The sequence below is a fragment of the Chamaea fasciata genome, unplaced genomic scaffold, assembly GCF_029207755.1.
Source record: "Chamaea fasciata isolate MVZ Bird 193981 ecotype frontalis unplaced genomic scaffold, bChaFas1.0.hap1 SCAF_9, whole genome shotgun sequence".
NCBI lineage: Eukaryota > Metazoa > Chordata > Aves > Passeriformes > Sylviidae > Chamaea > Chamaea fasciata.
Window position 1 is genome coordinate 32395692 of NW_027094094.1, and position 19779 is coordinate 32415470.

Here is a 19779-nt window from a genome sequence, read left to right on the forward strand (position 1 = left end):
AGGGGCTCAAGGTGCTCGCCGGGCAGCTCAGAGAGCGCCCTGCGAGCTCCTGGTTCCAGCACAGCCTCCTCATGGCATGTCACCAGCCCCGTGGAATTCGCAGCCGAGCAAACGCTGCCCTCGCCCAGGCAGCCCTTGGTGCCAGGCTGGGGTTGGTGACCCAGACACGACTGCACGGTTTGGGTGGCAGCAGGGTCAGGTTCCTCCTCCTTTGCATTGACTCAAGGAGGAAACTCCTCTGCCAGTGTCACACCCCAGGCTGGTGCCGCTGCAGCAGCAGAGAGCTCCGCTTTGAGTCCGGGGCTGTGCCCTGCACAACGCTGCCCCTGCACCAAGCGGAAATGTGGTCACAGGGGGGCTTTCAGATGGGCAGCACCTCCCACCTGCAGCTGCCTTTAAAAAAAAAAAAGCCCCAAGTCTCCAAAACCAAATTAATCTCTTAATTTATTTATTTTCATATGCTTGCGCAAAACCACGGGCCAGGCCTCTGGAGACAGAAGACACTTGTCTGGTTGATTTCCTGGGATTTTCCCTGGATGGACGGGACTTCTGATTAACTGGCAGATCCATCCATTGTAGCCTTGTTCCCGTATTCCCTGAGCCCACCGTAAGAGCAGTGGCTGCACAGGTTGCCACGGGCCAGCCCTGCCAAGGGGATGTCCCCTGGTGGAAGTTACCACAGCTGGGAGCTGAAAGGCTTTGAGAACCCATGGCTTCCCTTGTGATGAGAAAGGCAAGAACATCTTGGTCTGGGAGCACTTCAGGCAGTGTCTCGGCTTGTGGCACAGCTGAGAGCAGACACAGCCACCCTCCTTGTCTGGGAACAAGGGGAGAGCGGCTGGAATGGACGATCTGCCAGTTCATCGAAAATCAGGGAAAATCCCAGGAAATCAACCAGACAAGTCTCTTCTGTTGCCACCCTTCTGGATACAGTGGCCTCTTTGAAACATCACCCTGTCACCCGCCTTGTGCTGGAATTCCACATCTCCCTGCTCCCAGCGTTCCCACTGCCTGAGCACATCCACAGGAACACATCCAGCAGCTTTTCCTCTCCACCTTAAAAAATCCCCAAACAGTTTTTATCCAAATCATCTCAGTCTGGAGGGATGCTGCGGAACAGAGGCGTTTTGGTAGACTGGCACAATAATTTCAGGAGGAATTTCTGCATGGAAAGGGTGCTGAGGCCTTGGCAGGGGCTGCCCAGGGAGGGCTGGAGGTGGCACTCAGCGCTCTGGTGACAAGGTGATCAGGCACAGCTTGGACTCGATGGTCTGGGAGGGCTTTTCCCACCTCCATGATTCTGGGATATGAGGAAGGAGCAATTTGAGACTCAATGGGATTCAAAAAAGCTCCAAACTGAAAATCTCATGACTCAAAAACCACCTCTGAATCTGTAATTCAGGTACTTTGAGGCATCAGGGTGACCAAAGCTGAGAGATTGCTGGAAGGACAGAATCAGAGACATCTCCACTGGTCTGTCACTCTTGGAATTAGAGGCTGCTGCTGCTACAAAGCCCCTGAAAGAGCATCACAGCTCTTCAGAGAACAACCATCTGAGATGAACACCACAGTGTTGAGCCAAAGACGCCTCACATCCAGTTTTCTGACTACTTTTAAAATCAACAAGTCTTAAATTCTTAGTGTCACTTAAAATACTCCACTAGAAATGGCCAAAGGCAGCAGAAAATCACAGTGGTCAGGTGCTGCAATACAGGATGTGAGGTTTAGGTGAAGTGCAGGAGTAAGATAAGGAAGATCAGAGGCTAAATTGTACTCCTCTACTCCTCTAATTGTACTCCTTTAAATTATGTCTGCTAAATTTTGTTATTTTTAGTGCTGTGGTGGAGAGGTACTAGACTTGTGACACATAACTGAAGAGGAAGGGCAAGTCAAAATCTCATTTAGAATAAATGAATTATTTGTTGGTAATTGCTGAGGCCATTCAGAGCCACCCCCCTGCCACAGGCAGGGACATCTACCATGTCCCAGGCTGCTCCAAACCCCAAAATACAACCTGGCCTGGGACACTTCCAGGGATCCAGGGGCAGCCACAGCTGCTCTGGGCACCCTGTGCCAGGGCCTGCACACCCTGCCAGGGAACAATTCCTTCCCAGCATCCCATCTAGCCCTGACTCCTGGCACTGGGAAGACATTCCCCCTTCTCCTGTCACTAAGACAAGGAGTAAATAAGGAATTTCCAAGGAACAAACTCCGCAGCTTCATGGATTTTGTGCTGCTTCAAGTCAGGCTTCTCTCCTTGACAAAATTTTCAAGGGCTGTAAAAGTATCAGGAGACCTGGAGCTCCGTGCCTCTGCCTAGAGCCAAGGAAAGTCTTACTCCAATCAAAGTAACCACTCTCAGCACAGATCCTGGAAAATTCAATTTAATTCCATCCCAATAATTATTCCAGCACACCGATGCATCTTCCTTTCTTTGTTTTTTGCAAGATGATGTTGTTAAATTCAATCCATCACAGCAAAATTCGTAACAAATCTAGAGGAAGTTTAGCAGCCTGACTGAAATTGCTGTAAATGAGGCTTCACAGCCTCTGCAAGGCTCATGGCAGACTCTATGCAGCCATCGAAGTTGGAACGAGTGAATCCATCACCCCCACAGATCAGGAGAGGCTGAGTGTGAAGAATCATCTGTCCTGGACAATTGGGCACAGCTCTTGTAACCTGAAAATGAAAAACATAAAGGGAGTGGGAAGAGAAAGTCTTTTATTTACCTGAATTTCACACCAGAAAGATCTGTGATCCTGAGAAGCAAATCACAGAACCACAGAATGGTTTGGGTTGGAAGGGACCTTAAAGCTCATCCTGTTCCACCCCCTGCCATGGGCACGGACACCTTCCACTATCCCAGGCTGCTCCAAGCCCTGTCCAGCCAGGCCTCCCACTCCAAAAGCTGGATCCAAACATTAACCATCAAAGTACCATAGTAAAATACTTATTTCTGGGAGTTGAATAATTGGAGTAAAACTTTATTGTGCGTGGAAATTCGGAAACTTTACAGCCTGTTCTGTTTTATTCTCAGCCCATCTCAGCAGATATGACTTGTCTGACCCTGGTGCAGAGATCTAAAAAGGTGTCAGGGTGATCTCACACCACCAAAGTGGGGCGTGCACAGGAAAGGGAACCTCCTGTCTCTGGGATCACAGAATCCCAGGATCACCGAGGCTGGAAAAGCTCTCCCAGCCCATGGAGTCCCAGCTGTGCCCAATGCCCACGTTGTCCCCAGCCCAGAGCACTGAGTGCCACCTCCAGCCCTTCCTTGGACACTTCCAGCCACGGGCACTCCAAACCTCCCTGGGCAGCCCCTGCCAAGGCCTCAGCACCCTATCCAGGAAAGAACTCCTCCTGCTGCCCAACCTGCTGAAGCATGATAGAGAAGAGTATCCATTTTCTTTTAATCATTTCTTGGATTTCCACTCAGTAAACCATTACTGTATCCCCTCGTGGCACTGTCGGCTTCCAAGGAATCTTGTTAAATCCAGGGGATTTTCCCACTGATTCAAATGTACCCTCAGCTGGCCACTGCCAGCCAGCCATTCTCTGCCACTGCCAAGTGTGGATGAGCAGCAAGGCACCCACATTCATGTTGCTGGCTGCATTTCCTGCTACTGGGTGCCAGCATCTCTTCAAAGGAGGAAATCAGCTGAGATAACCAGTTGCAGCCCCTTACCCTTTATTCTGCTTAACAGAGGAGTCTATCCAGATATGGCAAACCCACACAGAGATGCTCCCTCAGACCAGTTTTAAGTCAGTCCTTAATTTATTCCTGAATTTTTCTTACACATCGAGCTCAGTACAAACAATACAGAAAGACTTGGCAAGAAAAAGGCTTTTTTTGAGTGTCCCTTCTTCTTAGCTACCCAGTGTTTATTTGATGCTGGCTGAACCAAACAGCTCCTACCCCTCCTGGTATTTTGGTCAAAGGTTGGACTTGATGATCCTGGAGGTGTCCTCCAGCCTCAGCAATTCCATATAAAGTGCCTCTGCCAAAGACACACGGTGGGTCGGGAAGCTGTCGGCTCTGAATGCTAATGGTGCCTTCACCATAATTAGAGCAAGGGGATCCAGAATTGCAGCTGTGCTGCTAAGTAGTGTCAGTAGAATTTTGGAAGTCCTAATCCCTCATCTGCCACGGATAATTGTAATGTCTGCATTTTAATCCCAGGATTGCGTTTGGCCATGTGAAGGATGTTACAGCCGGATTTAATTAACAAGTAGGATAAATCCCATCTAAAAGAGTCAGGGGAAAGATGCACCCATCTTATCAGTTCCCCTGGCCTCTGTGGCAACAGCTTATTATAATTGAAAGTAAAGAGAGCTTTAGGGAAAAGAGGGAGCTCTGCCCCAGATATTTCATTTAGGCAGTGATTATTTCATAGGGTGGCATTAGAGATCTCTTTATTGAGATAACGGGTTTGACCTACACGGACTTATTTGCAACCTAAGACATATTGACATTCATCCACCAAATTACAGACTGGTGATAATTCCTCCTGTGGCACCAGCAGCTGCTGGAGTCAGAGCCCTGGCTGGCAGCAGCAACAGAAGCAGGAGCTGGATGGGGTTTGGGAACCCTTTCCAGAGCTGGATCCAACTCTTCTCCCCCTTCCCACCCACAGCTCTCGTGAGCACCAGCAGTTCTCAGCAGGTAAGGCAGGAGAAAAGACCAGATGTTACAACCAGGGAACCTTAACAGTGACTCCCTGTTTTTTCCAAAAAAAAACCCCCTGAACTGATGAAGAGTAACTGAGAGAACACACCATGATTTTGATATGTTTTATATAAATATTAATACCCTATGGGTATTAATATTAATATAATAAAATTATATAAAATTAATTATGATTAATATATTAATAATTTATTAATTAATAAAATTATAATATCCATGGGCTAAGGTTGCTTTTGCAATCCACCAATACTTTACTCGCAGAAAAATAAACTTTGTGCTAAGGAGACCAGGTTCCCAAATTGGATGCAGATCAAGGGGTATGAGCAGACTCCACAACAGCCATCCACAGCAACTTCAAAAAAGGAAAAATTTTTCGTAGACTGCTTTAGAAGTAAATATTTTGCATCAACCTCCACGTTCAAATTCACCAACGTAATTTAACTTGAGAGGCTTTGGGTAAACATGGATATACACTCCAATACTTCAGGAAATCGCCAACAATTTCCTTGGATTTTTAAAAGAAGACAGCAAAATATACACAGTTTTGCTATTATTACCCTTAGGTAGTTTACTTTAAAATACTGTTCGCATAACCTTCTATTAAATTGAGCTGGGCCAAATCAAATAATAACAATTAGTGCGTCTGTACTGCTGCTCTTCTGTGGTAGGGTGGGAATTTTGCTAATAATACCACATACTTTTGGATGCAGAGAGATGCATTGAGTCATGATTTTTAAAATACCACTGAAAATCCCACCGAATTACGTGGGATTTACTTCCTTCCTGTACGCTACTCCTACCCCCACTTAGCAAGGGATCTGCAGAACTCACCACTGAGCCAGGCCCTAAATTTTTAAAAAATGGCTAAAAATGACCTGGCTTTTGCTGGCCAGCCCTGGATGCTGCTCATGGTGATGCCTTAAGTTTTAGCTTTCATGTATTTCACATTCTGTGCTGTCCAGGGGTGCAGTTCTGAGCCTCATATTGAGTGCCAGTGAGCTCTCTTCACAGAGCAGGGAGACAAAACAAATCCTTTTCCTGCTGAAGAGCAAGGACACCTTTCAGGCCAAAAAGCACAAACAACAGTGGACTGAAGAGAGGAACAAGAAGGATGGGACCTCACAACCTGAAGCTGTAATTTGGACAATTAAACCCCAATGTGCAAATGGACCAAAACTTATAAAAATGTCAGACCTCGTGCCCGGTCGTGCATTTTGTGACCATTTTGGGTCCACCTTGTGTGTAGCCCTAGCCAGGCCCTGTCCTGCCCAAGGTGTATCCTAAAGGCCTTGCAATAAATACCTACTTTATTCTCCAGCCCTGCCCAGTCTGTTTCAGGTCAGCCTTCCAAAGGCATCAATGCCTACATGGCAGAATATGTTACGGATATTGAGCAACCATCCCCTTTCCTCTTGCCTCCTGAGGATGGAAAATGCAGCCCCAGCAGGTGCTCCCAGCTGACTGGTCCCACTAGGGAATACCTGCGAGTATCTCCATCGCTGGCACTTGATGCTGCTTGGTTCAGGCAGGGAGGGCACAATCCTCTGCAGGTGGCTGAGGATGACCTGCTGCACCTCTGCAGGGTCTGAGTCCAGGTGCTGGCTTCCAAAGGTCACAGTCGTGTGCACCACAACTGAGGGCCCAACTTCAGGAGACTCTGAAAGAAAGAAGGAGGAGAGGTGCTTTTGAAGGATTGCTCATTCGTACCTGCCTTCCCCACACTCTGACAATTGTGCCTCTGGCCTAGGAGTCAGCAAGAGCAAAAACATCTGTGGTGTCACCCTGTTCTTCCAGATGGGAAAAAAGCACAAGGAACAACAACACAAGTGGTTTGCAACAAGAACACAAGTCAAGGAGGACAATCTCTGCAACAACCTGGCCTTGGACACTTCCAGGGATCCAGGGGCAGCCACAGCTTCCCTGGGCACCCTGTGCCAGGGCCTCACCAGCCTAAATGTAAAAAAACTGCGTTTTTGATCTCATCTAAATCAACCCTCCCTAAGTTTAAAACCATCACCCTATCACAAAAGCACGTTCTCATCTTTTGAACATGGAGTCATAGCTCAAGTGCTGACGTTGATCCCAGCAGACTTGGAAAGGGCCAGGCTTTGTTACATGTGGGGCTGGCTGCAGGTTCTCTGCAGCAGGTGACTCCTGTCTCTGCTGGCATGTTGGCTTGTCACCTTACAGACATGGCCTAACAACGTAAAGCCAGAGAATTTGCCTGGATCAGATTTTTGGGCTCAAGGACTTCCCTGTACCAAGGTAGGATGAGGACCCAAGAGATCCTTTTGTGAGTCATTCCCACTCTGACAAGCAGGATGGAGCAAAGACACGACGTGGGTTATACTGCATTTCAGCTGAGCTGGCTGTCCAATTAAGTGATTCCCTCTCACTCCCTTACCCAGCAACTCCCTCCTTTGGAAGCAGAAAGCCACTCCTGGTTAGAGCTTTGCTTCAACTGGAGAATTCTTAGAACATTTTAGTTTCAGCAAACGAGTGTTTTCTGACCAAGGAATCCACCAAAGAAGAGGCAGTTGAACGCTTTCTGACCATTCTGGCTGTTAGGCACCAAGCTTGATAGACTCCTTATCTGCCACTGGAGAAATCTCCAGCTCCTCAAGCCAGAAATCACCTCTGGGAAGATGACACATTCCAGCTTTCCAAAGGCAACCAAAATGTCTTTCTCTGGCCAGTTCCCTGTCCTGGCCTGATCACTTCAGAGGTGCAGCAGTACCAAATCTCCAAGTGTGAAAGCCACAGCTTTAAATTCCTGCGGCAGGAACCCTTCTCTGAGTCTCTCTCTTGGGTGGGCCAGCTCAGCCAACCCTTGCTCTTGAAAACAGTGAAAACGTGGCAAAAAGGGTGGGAAGATGTTTTCTGGTTTCACAGCTACCACAGCAGGTATCTCTGTGGGCATCAGAAATGCTACTCAGACTTTCCTTCCCCTTCTCTCTGCTGACACGGTGAGGGACAGAAGACCAAGAAGACCAAGAACCCCTTCCTGTGTGAGCAGAGCACCCCTGGGACAGGGCCCTGAGTGACGGAAAACTGAATCTTGACCTAGAACCTGGGAATGAGGGGAAAAGTTTCTGGACTGTGAGCAGGAGGCGGGAGCCATCAGCTTCTGAATGTTTTGGGACTGTCTCCACACTCGTCATCAATTCCCAGCTGGAGGAATCATGCAGGCTGTGTAGGAAAAGGGGAGACTGCTGACAGTGAGAATTCACACAGGGTGAAGCCTGTTGGGAGTATTATCTTCCAGAAAAAGGATAAGGCTAATAAAAGGTGCCCTGGAGAAGAGCACAGAGCCCAGGGCCACTTCCCCAGCCCCAGAGGCTTGCAGCCCAAGGACATCTGGTGTCAGGAAGGTGGCTCTGAGCTTTGAGCAACACATTTAGTGCAGAACTGTGGTGTCCTGGTCCAGCTGCTGTCGCTGTCACAGGGGGGTGAAAAGGGTCGTGGGTGAATTGCTCCAGGCAGTGACAACGTGAACAGTCTGGGGGGCCAGGTCCTCCCACAGGGATCTCCTCCTGCCCTTGCAAGTTGTCAGATGGTACTCGGGGTGTTAAGATCAATTCCTGTGGTGGCCAGGTCCTCCCCACCATCATTCTCAGGGAAGGAGTGAGACAGAGAAATTACAATAAAATAAAGCATATGGAATTATCATTACAACAATGAAATAATGTTCTTGGAGAAAGCTCACGGTGGATCATCTGCCCACCAAAATACTCTTCCTGGCAAAGTGCAAAATCTACTTTGCTGTGGTGCATCTATGCCAAGGTCAGGGTTCAGAGACCCTAAACTGAAAAAGAACTTTAGAAATGAGATGTGACCCCCGGGCCTGAAGTCCCCTTAGGAGAGAGCACACCACCAGAGCATGAAAGCCATAGGATCCATTTGGGAAATGGTCTGCACGGTGTCTATCATGTTCTGGGAGCATGACAGGTTAGAAAAGGAACTGTGGAAAAGGAGGGGTTGGCAGGTTAAATGGATTTCAAGGTGCCAAGATGGGGACAGAGAACAGTGCTCTTGGGACTGTATTAATGGGGCACCCTAAGAAGGACCCACCTGCTCTTCACCTGTCAGAGGAGACCTGGCCAAGACAGGGAGAACAGCTATAGGCCTACTATCCCCAGGAAAGCAAAAGGCAACTGGATTTGCCCAAACAACAATATTCTAGGAAAGAAAATCATGTCTGAGGGCCATTTTGGAGCACATCTGTGGCTCACAGACTCTGCAGAGCCCATAAACCCACTGACCCTCAGGAGAGGGAGATCTACTTTCATAAAGGCATAAAAGTAAGCAGCCACAACCTGCAGTGCAATTTGCAAGCTCCACAGATGCATCCACAAAACATCCAGAGAGGATGGAAGGTTTTTACTAGTTCAGCTGTGCCAACATTAAAACCTGCTGGGCAGGCAGACAGAGCTTGAAGAATTTCCTGTCTTCGCTGAGGGGGCAGGCTTAGATTCACTTCCCAGCTCATTTATTAGTGTGTTCAGTAAATTCTCACCAGAACACTGTCTGCCTCAGAGTCACAGACCTTTGGGAGGGAGGAAGGAACCTCTGGAGGTCTCTAGACCAACCTCCTGCTCAAAAGTGGGGCCAGCTTCAAAGGCAGATCGTTTTGTAGAATGGCTGGAGTGCTCAGGGATCGTCCAAGGGTTACAACCTGGTCTCCAGCAGAAAACAGTCCATGGATGTGATAGGCACACATCTCCCACAGGAATGTTCTCCTCATTCTAGGGGAGCAGCATCGAGTATTTTTCTCACATTGCTGCCCCAAACCTGGAGCCATAAGGGATCCCAAGATGTGGTTCTTTCCTGACCCTCAGGAATTTGTAAGCTTCCTGGGGAGATGCGTTTTACCATCTGAACCCCTTTCTGGTCCTGGGTAGCAGGAGGGGAAGGGAAAGGGCTTTTGCCACACCAAAGCAACCCTGGAAGAAGGAAATGCTGCTGGGTCAGCATGGAGGGCAGCAGAGAAGCTGGACACCTCCAGACAGGCTGGAACTGCATCCCTGCTCCCTGGGAGGCATCACACGGTGCCAAAAGAGAAGTCAATGTGCAGGCCTCATAAAGCCTACCTAAAAGTTTAAAAAAGAGCAATGATCAACTTTACTACAGCTTGAAAACAAGAGAGATGGAGGTTGACTTTCAAAATGCCACGCTGCTGTTTGGAAGGAGGGCCAGTGAGCTTCCCCAGTTATCCTCAGAAATTCCCATGGTTCCTAAGGTCCCATATTCTCCCTGGAACAAAATCTACTGTCTGACATGGCACATTTGGGAAGAGTCATGGAAAGAATGGCACTGACTCTTTTATATTCAGAAACCCAGCATTTCATTAGCCTTACCAACAGTTTCTGATTATTTTTCTAAAAGGCAGGCAGGGCTGGCAGAGGATTACGACACAACTGTGTAACAAGGCAAAAACTTACACAGTTCTTTAACTCCTTCACCTTCCTAAAAATTCTTATTTCAGGAAGGAAAGGAATCTCTATTTCAAAATTTCAAAAGAGGATACTCAGGAATTATACAATGCTAAAAACCTGTAAGGCAGATCTTCCCTTTAAATTACATAACCACGCAATCCTGGAGCAAAAGAAAGGAACCACTTCCCCTTTTATGTGTCATCTATCTTTAGTCCTCCTGGAATGCAGAGAGATGCAAAGACTGCGGTATTCCAGAAATAATTTATGCTGGAGAATTCCCACTGTCCCCCCGACCCGGTATAAATATGGATGGGGTGTTCGAGGCAGCCAATCCCACAGAAGTGTTTAATATTCATGCACACCACACGGGGAATTCAGCACACGCTTCCTTCTCGTGGGCTCTTCCTTACGTAACATCACCTCTGCAGGCAGGGATGGGATTCTACTGACAGCAGCTGGGATCCTGAGCTGATGGAAAAAGCCTTCCCTCCTGGAGGCTCCTGAGCACACCAGGAATTGGTGGCATCAGAGAAGCTGCTTGATCAACCCCTCCACGCTGCATGGTTACAACGACACAGCCGGTTTGTGTTTCACAATGTGGGACGCCCACGAGTTGGGTGTCCCTGCTTTACTGACTCCAGGCAGGGACTGCCACATCTCAGACAAGTGACAAGGACAGCCTGGGCTTCCTCAGTGAGGGCCAGCCTTTGCCTTCTGGCCTTCGAGGGCTGGGCTACCTGCTTTGGGGAGATGTAATACGTGTGAGGCCCCCAGCAGAAAGCTCACAGCATCACAGAATCATAAAATGGATTAAGGATCATCCGGTACCAAACCTCCTGCAGGGGACAACTATCAGGTGTAGTCATTTTCTCAGGATCTCTCAGTTATTTTCTCAGGATCTCTCTTGTTCAAGGCTGTTTATTAAAAAGCTACTATTTGAGGTGGCAGCGAGGGTGAGGCAAGCCTCCATTAACTGTGGATATATCAGGTGAAGAAACGACTGGAGAAAGCGATGGCTTTTTGGGAATGATGACTGCCCTGGAAGATCTCAGCTGCCTCACCCAGCAATTCTGCTTCCTCTGAATGTTTACTTTTTGGTTGTCACCATCCACTTCTTCAAATGAGTCCAAATAATCAAGGCTGAAGAACGAAAGAATGGAAAGATCGACGAGTGGAATGGAGTTCAAAGGGACAGCGAAGTGCTCCTGTGCCTCTCACCAAAATGTTCTGGAGGGCAATCGGAAGCACAGGAAGAAAAATGCAGATGCAAACCACTTGCATATGTGCTAAAACAAGCACAAAGGAACTTTTTATTCATGTGTTTTGGTTGCAGGACTTCACATGTAAATAAATTTCACGTTCAGCCTCCCTTGCCTGCGCTGTCTAAAGTCTGTCTCCTAGGAAGAGACACACACACACAATTTGTTCTTCTTGGAAAAATTTGCTCATATAAACAGAACTCTCCCCCAGTTCAAGGGAAATTTCAGTGAGAAAGGTATGTATCAACACTGATGTTCTGGTACTTTCTACATATTTGTCAACAATGTGCCCCAAATAATGTGCTTTGTACTTGGTTCAGTTGCATCTGGAGACAGCCAAGCTGTTTGGTAATTCCATCAGTCCATATTTGTTGTTCTTGGTGCTGGCGCTTTGAGACCACACGTGCAGAGAGGTGGGGAAGTATGGGTGACTTCCTCCTTGACACTGGTAAGGATAATATCAGTAGGTCCTATTACCTATTAGGTATTTTTCGTTGAACACAACAATGGCAACAGAATCTCAGATGCAAGAAAATCTCCAGCTGAACGCTGTCAGTAACAAGGAGACAATGCCAGAGAAAAAAGATCACTCTTGTATTTGGCTTTTCTTGTGCTCTTTTTTTCACATATTCACTGTAAGTTCCTGCTGGAGAAAGCACATCAGGGTGGATGCGTCCTTATTTTGGCCAGTCCAGCCATTCTTCTGTTTTGTTTTCACTCTTCTCAGATCAACAGGCTAAATTCTTAGGGAAAACAACAAATTTGCACTTGCACAGAGGGATGGAGAATCTCTCCTTCAAGGAAAGGCTGAGCGAGCTGGGAGTGCTCTGCCTGGAAAAGGGAAGGCTCTGCAGAGACCTCAGAGCCCCTTCCAGGGCCTAAAGGAGCTCCAGGAGAGCTGGAGAGGGACTTGGGACAAGGGATGGATGGACAGGACACAGGGAATGGCTTCTCACTGCCAGAGGGCAGGGATGGATGGGATATTGGGAAGGAATTAGTCCTGTGAGGGTGGGGAGGTCCTGGCACAGGGTGCCCAGAGCAGCTGTGGCAGCCCCTGGATCCCTGGAAGTGTCCAAGGCCAGGCTGGACAGGTGGAAGACGTCCTTGCCCATGGCAGTGGGTGGAACTTTGGGTCTTTGAGGTCCCTCACAAGCCAAACCATGCTGGATTCTGGGACTCTAATTGGTCTGCAAGTGTTTTTTTCTTGAGCTATTCTATGCCACCACACTCCTGGTATGTGAAACACATTTAATAAATAAAACACACACTTCCTCAACTGCCATCCTCCAGAAAAGAGAGGAGAAGGGTCTGTCTTGGGGGATATTCTCCAAGCCCTGCCGAGCACGTGCAGCCATTTCAGGGACTTCTCCCTGATCACAAAAGCACCCGGAACTGGGCTGAGCAGCTCCAATCATCCATCTCATTCCCACTCCCAAGCCTGGTGGAGGAAAGAGCAGAAGTTGTAGAGTAACGGGTGACGGGAGACACACTGGCGAGCGCATGAATCAGCCTTTAAACAAAGGAACCCCAGCTCCTTCTTGGAATAGCAACATTTTGATGTCTCCAATCCCCTGACACTGGTTTCATAAACGCAGTAACGTAAACCATGTGCTGGGGGCTGATTTTCCGAGGGCCGGCCCGCTCTCATTGTGTGCTTTATTACGGGCCAAATGTGACATTAAACGCCATCCGCTGCGGCTTGGAGTTAAATGCTCGCTCTGTTCAGAATAGCAACACTCAATTAAACAGCATTTCTCATGGTCTACACCCTCCATTGTGGCCGTGTTTAAGGGGAATAATGGGAGCACTGACCTATATTGCGCTTCTTGTTATCGATGGAGATGAAGCGTATGCAGGGATTATCAGTGATGTACTGAGCAGCCCAGGGGACAGCAATCCCTGTCCCAGCCTCATAAAACAGCCCCAGGGCGTAGCGGGATGAGTAGCTCACAGATTCCAGTTGCTGCTTTTGACTTTCATTAATTACTGTGGAGAGAAAAAAAAAAGGAGGAAAAAAAAAAAGAGAAAGAAAATCAGACAATCCCTCTCCTCTCAGAACGTTAAATATGGGAATGCTGCGGTTAAGCTGATTATTCCCCCCCTTGAAAATGACCAGACTGCTAAAACTAAGAATTTAATATTAAGCCTAGTGCTTTGTAGTATTTTTTTTTTTTTCTGGGACACCTCTTCATGAAGTTTTAATGTAGAGTGTGTCCTTCACACACGACGCTGCCCCAGCTGCTGGGGGTTCATCTCCCCAGTCCCCCTTAGTTGCCTCTGACTCGAAACTTCGATGACTTGGGTGACTTTTTGTTTCAAATCTTTTCTCAAGGGGTGAATAAACAGCAATAAAATGCTTAGGTTGCCTCAAGGACACCAAGTGAATGGTCGTACGGCTCGACAAGCACCGAAATGACTTCACATATCAACAAAATGAACTCGGAGCCTCCTGAACCTCTGGGGAAAAGAGCCCTGTGACTCCAGTGCAGCAATTCAAATGAAGAAAACTCTGCACTTCAGCACACAAAAGGTTCCAAGTGATGTTCAGCTCCTTCAGCTGAAGGTATTTTAAAGCAGTTTAGAAAATTTCAGAGCAAGCATGAATCCTAATTCCTCCCTATGATTAACTCTTCTATCTTCTAATTACAGTAAGATCTGCTTTTTGCTGCAATTTCATAATCTTCACAAAAAGCTGCACAAAGCAGCATTAGCCCCACCGTGTGCATTCAAATACTATTTAATTTCATGCCACAGAGAAATCCACCAGCTTGGCTAATTGAGGAACTCCGTTCCACACCTCTCCTCCCATGACTGAATGGATGTCCAAGGCTTCTGTGAGCTGGAACAGCACAGGCAGAGACAAAGTTCAGCTGATGTTGTGTGAAGAACAGAACAGCTCATCCCACAACGGGTCAGGCTGACCCGGCCCCACCTCCCTGCCGCAGCAGGGCCATCCCAAACTCATGGCACAGGATTGTGTCCCGCCAGCTCTCCCAGCTGAGGCTCCTGGTGGGTCTCTCCCACCAGCCTCACCTAATGCCCAGCACACCAGAGGATCACAAGTCGGATTCCACCTCAAATCCCCATCAGAAACCAACCTCGAAATGACCCCAAGGAAAAAAAAAACCCAAAACCTGAAAAAATTTGGGGTGTAGCTTTTCTTTTCATATTTCCCCCACAAATACGCTGGGGAACAAAGAAGTGGGGAGAGCAGAAAGAAACACTGACCAAGCCACAAAAACTGGGGAGAGGAAAGGAGGAGAAATACGGCATCTGGCAATAGGTGGTGCTGGAGCTGCCACACGGAGGAAGCAGGACTGGCTGAGCACGAAGGGCTTTGAAGAAGCTCCCTTTCACTCTCCAGTTCTCCCTCCAAGAAGCAGCTGAGGGGTCCAGCTGCCTCTCACCCCTGCACTCAGATCTTTCCAAGAGGGATCTACTCCAAGGTCACTCTGCTTCCTTCCTCCCCTGGGACGCAGAGGTCCTGGGCGTCTGGGGCTCCACGCCAAAGACCCAGAGCAGCCTGGCACGCCCCAGGCAGGGCTCTGGCTTCCATCCCAGTTTTCTGTGCTGTACAAAGGCTGACCCAGGCACTGGCAGGACTGTCCCAGCTCCATGAGACTCCTGCAGGCTGTCACCTCCATCCTCCTACATCCTCCCCCTCTTCCACAGCTTCCCTGCAGCGACTGCAGCCCTCGGGACAGGGGGATTTCTGGTGTGGCCTGGAGGGGAAGGCAGGGGATTAGGCAGGGCTGTGGGGCAGGCTGGAGGGCTGCCCCGGAGGAAAGGATGGCAGCAGGAGAGGACCTTGCACATCCCTCCTTGCTGGAAATGTTCCCTGGGCCAAGTTCCTGCTCAAGCCGTGAGCTTAACGTGGTGCCAGCATCCGGGAACCATCCCGGGGCTCTTTTCCAAGCGGGAACAGCAGCGTGAGCGATTTCCCTGGGGCTTGTCCCAGTTCCTCCTGGCAGAGCACAGGAGCCCAGACAAGGAGCAGAGCTGCTCCTGAACACATGAAACACAGCAGAGGGGACAGATCTCACAGAATTCCCCCCACCCCATCTCCTCTCAGGAAGGAGCTGTGCCCAGCTGGGCTCCCAGATGTCCATCCCCACCAGGCCCCTCCTTACAGCCGCCACAAACAAGCACCATGCACCGCACATTCTTGCTGTGCTTCAAAAGAATATAAAATTCCTATAAACAAGCAAACAAACACCAAGTTGTAACATCCCATCTAAAACATTACCCTTTGTCCAGGTTACTCTGGCTACTCCTTTTCCCTTGGGGAAAGGAAAATAAACAAGACCTCCTCCAGCTTGTGAAGCAAATTCCCCCCAACGGCGCTGAGCTTCCATGCTCCTCAGGGAAGGAATTTGCTTCAGGTTTATAACAGGGAGTCCTTGAGCAGGTACAACCTTCGCAACACTCAGTGCTGCCAAAGCTGAGGTGGCCGGTTGGCTCTGAAGTATCTTGTTCGAGTCTTACGGAGCTGTCTCTGCCAGCTATAAAGCTTCAGGAGGTGTATGGGGTCATTGGGATGGATGCTGGACAGCAGAGAGCTAATGAAGGGTGAGCTGAGATTCTGTCAGGCGTAAACAGACACCTACACACGGTGCCTGGCCGGGGAATGATGGGGGAAGTGCAGGAGATTTTGTGGAATTAGTGGAGATAGGGCTTAACAAGGCATTCCACCGTGCCTTGAAGGTTGTCCTTGCAGCATTAGAGAGCTCACTGCGATAGCACCCAGTGCCGAAACAGTCATTAAGAGAAAACACAGAGGAAAGAGATTTACCCATCAATATGAAGAAAACTGCAATAGTGATTTCATGCCCTGGAAAGCTGCAAAAAGGGTTTCAGCAGGTTTGTTACCACCCCAACTTGCTTCTGCCATGGCATTGAACCAGTTGGATTGGGCTGGATGCTGGCTGAGTAAACAGACTAATGGCACATCCACTGCCATCAGCACATGCTGACGAGGAAGGAAGGACGTGAGCCCAGCCGATCAGGCCAGGAGACGGGGGAAGAGGGAAGGCAGGCAGCTCCAGGGCTGTGACTTCCCAGACCAAAGGGCTGTAAGCAGCCAAGGCAGCTCCTACACAGTGGCTTAGGGAAGGAACAGCTTTGGGAAGAAACGACTTTCCCAAGCCTTGAGGAGATGGAGTCACAGCCAGGCTGAGCCTGTTGCAGTGCCCAGCTCCTGCAGGTGTTTTGGGGACAGCAACAGGCTGCTCACCTGGTGAGGAGCTCACACAATCCCAGGATCCCTGAGGCTGGAAAAGCTTTCCCAGACCATCAAGTCCACCCTGGCCCAATGTCCACCTTTTCCCCAGCCCAGAGCATTGAGTGCCACCTCCAGCGCTTCCTTGGACACCTCCAGCCATGGGCACTCCAAACCTCCCTGGGCAGCCCCTGCCAAGGCCTCAGCACCCTTTCTGTGAAAAAAGGCTCCTCCAGACGCAGCCCTGCCATGGCTGAACTAGAGCTGGGAGGGAACCTGCAGGCTGGAAGCAGGAGGGCCCTGGACCCCTGGCCAGGCTCAGGACAGCCGCCCCAGGTCACCCCCAGGGATGGGGATTCCCCACCACTCAGGGCCCCATCCCAGGGCTGCTCTCCTGGGGCTGGTTGGGGTTTTCTGTGCCCCAGCTGTGCCTCTGGTCTCTTTCTGACCACACCATAAACCTGAGCTGACTAAAACCCCTCACTCCCGCCAGTCAGCTTTATACCCCAAAATTTGAAACTGCATGAATTCAGTTACTGATGTGTGTTTGCTAACTAATTTCCTTCACTACTGGTTCAGTTCTTTAAAAAAAAAAAAAAGAAAAAAAACCAACAAGAAATGACTGTGGTTCACTGGGTTCTAAGCAGCTGCACATTTACCAAATCGAGGAAGTTTTTATAGCTTGAGAAGACAGGCAAGAAAGTGACGTCAAATTTGAAATCCCGCAACAAAAAAAAAGCTGAGCTACATGCAAAAACAAAGCTAGGAGTTGTAAGATTGAGGTTTTCCCCCTGCTCCATCCATTATGCCTTTCAGCAAGGCCAACAAGTTGATCTAAGGACATGGAGAGAACCTTCATTTTGAATTTCCATACTTTTATTGGTTTAAATGAAAACCAGACTGTTGTTTTAACGCTGGGTACGAAACCACAAAATAACTATTAATTTTTCTCCTTCCAACAAAAACGGTTAAGATGATTTTAATAACATTTTGGAAAAAAACAAAACAAAACAAAACAACCCTAGCTTTCAGAACACAGAACTGCCCAGCATACAGCCACAGTGATATTTTTAAAGCAATGCATGAAGACATGAAAATCTCGTATTTTCCACTGCAAGATTCAGCTACAGCTGCACTGCGAGCGCCACTGAAGTGAGTGTCCTCTGGAGATTTCATCACATCAAAGCAAGGGGCATGTATACTTTATTTGCTGTTTCTGCAGACACTGACAGCAGAGTGGATTACTTATCTGTAACACTCAATAAATACAGGCAGGGCCTTTTATCTGCCGTTCCAGGGCTTTAATGTCACCTCGCTGCCTCACTCGTGTTGTGGGAAGGAGAGGACCCAGAGATCGCATTAGGGCCAGCAGGACAGAGGATAGCCAAGGCTGGAGCTGGCAGGCTGGGAGCACGGGCACCACGCCATCCAGGCATGCAGGAGGGAGCCCAGCCTCCCACCACAGAGCCAGCGAGGCAAAAATAAACCCAGCTGCTCCGACGGCCAGGAACCGACTGGGCTGATCAAGGTTTAATCCCGGACTTCTACTCCTTTGCCAGAAAGTGCAGGAGGAGATTGCAATATCATGGAATCATAGACTGGTTTGGGTTGGAAGGGACCTCATAAATCATTTCTTCCCACCCCCTGCCATGGGCAGGGACACTTTCTGCTATCCCAGGTGGCTCCAAGCCCTGTCCAGCCAGGCCTTGGACTCTTCCAGGGATCCAGGGGCAGCCACAGCTTCTCTGGGCACCCTGTGCCGAGGCAAGCAGAGATGGGCAAGAGCCACAATGGGTCAGAGCAGGGCTCAGGGAGAAACCATGTCAGGACTGCAGGGAGAAACCAGATGCTGCGATGTGAGATGTATTTAAAACAACGCTCGTTTTGGCAAGTCTCACTCCTGCTAATTCAGTGCTGCTAAGAGCTTGTGGAGACTCATCTCCCCATGAAGTCACCACACAACGTCAGAGCTCAGCTGGGACGCCTGGATCCAGCTCTTGCATGACCCTAAGGGCGTGTGGGCAAACTTGGGCCAAGAAACCGAGGCCCTGGTTTGAAAGACTTCCAGGGACGAGAGGGAAAACCCTCACTTTGTTTCACTAGCCAGTCTTGCCCGAGTGGCAGAGGGGGTTTTGCATCCTGACAATCAGCAGCTCCAAAAAAAGGTAACAAACAGCCAGAAGTACCTTTTGCTTTAGTGCACAGCAGCTACTGCCTGGTGTGTTCGAAATCACTTATGAAGGTATTGCCAAGGTGACTGTAAATCTAGAGCTAAACAGACCTGACCGGCCACCAAAGCAGTAAGGAAAAAACCTACAACCCTTCGGCAGTACTTTTAAGGAATGGAAGTGCTATTAAAACAGCAATATATGAAGATGCCGGACTTTTTACTTCAGAAGATTACTCTTTTTTGTTTTAACTTCCTTTACTGTAAAAACTTCCTTCACTTCTTATTCTAATAATTGCATTTTGATGGAAATTGTATTAGAGCCTGGCTTGAACTTTGTGACTTCGTCACTACCCAGCCACTCTGCAGCTTCCAGAACCTGAAATTCTCCACCTTCTTCATTTTTTTCTCATACATTATTGCAGTGACCACAGCTATGCCCTCAGAAACCCTACCACTGACCAAGGTTTTGTGATATCCTCAGACCGCTTTGCTTAAGATTTTACTTGCAGCAAATCCACACGCATCACTCAGACAGAGCTGGTGACAGGGCATCTCTAAGTGCCCAGTGACCACCACTGTTCTAAAAGCTAGAAAGGAAACTGTGGTAAAACGGCTACAAAGATATTTTCAGCTCAGGTATCAAGTTAAGGCATCTCAAGAGATTCACCCAGCAGAATGGGCAGCTCAGATAATATCTGTAGGGACAGTTTATTGTCACAGCTGCCACAGCTCTGCTCGGGATGTGACTTACTCAGGTCGGCACATTATCACAATCACCTCTCCTGTCCCAGCAGGCTGGCAGAGACCTCTCCCGCTGCTCTCCAGAGTCAGGAGCTGCCGCCCTGAGCCCCCCAGCTGCGTGGGGACAAAGGACAGGCCCTGCAGGCCACAGTGACCATGCCACTGGCCCTCTGCCACCGCGCTGACCGCTTCGAGACGCAGCCTGTTCCTGCTGCTGCTGTGCGTGGGAGGGAGCAGAGGTTATGAGAAAGGCTTCGGCTCTAAGTCCA

At 48.9% G+C, this 19779-nt stretch overlaps 1 protein-coding gene across 1 annotated transcript in view; it reads right to left on the bottom strand.

Moving 5' to 3' along the window:
* Positions 1 to 2368: 2368 nt before the first annotated feature.
* The window catches only part of RNLS (renalase, FAD dependent amine oxidase), a 54570-nt gene continuing 37159 nt past the window's right edge, over positions 2369 to 19779 (bottom strand). Inside the window, exons 5-7 of the mRNA XM_066191727.1 lie at positions 13194 to 13367; positions 6169 to 6344; positions 2369 to 2679 (exon numbers count right to left, since the gene is read on the bottom strand). Of these exons, the coding sequence (XP_066047824.1) occupies positions 2506 to 2679; positions 6169 to 6344; positions 13194 to 13367 (524 nt within the window). The 3' untranslated portion in view covers positions 2369 to 2505. The remainder of the gene's footprint in view (positions 2680 to 6168; positions 6345 to 13193; positions 13368 to 19779) is intronic.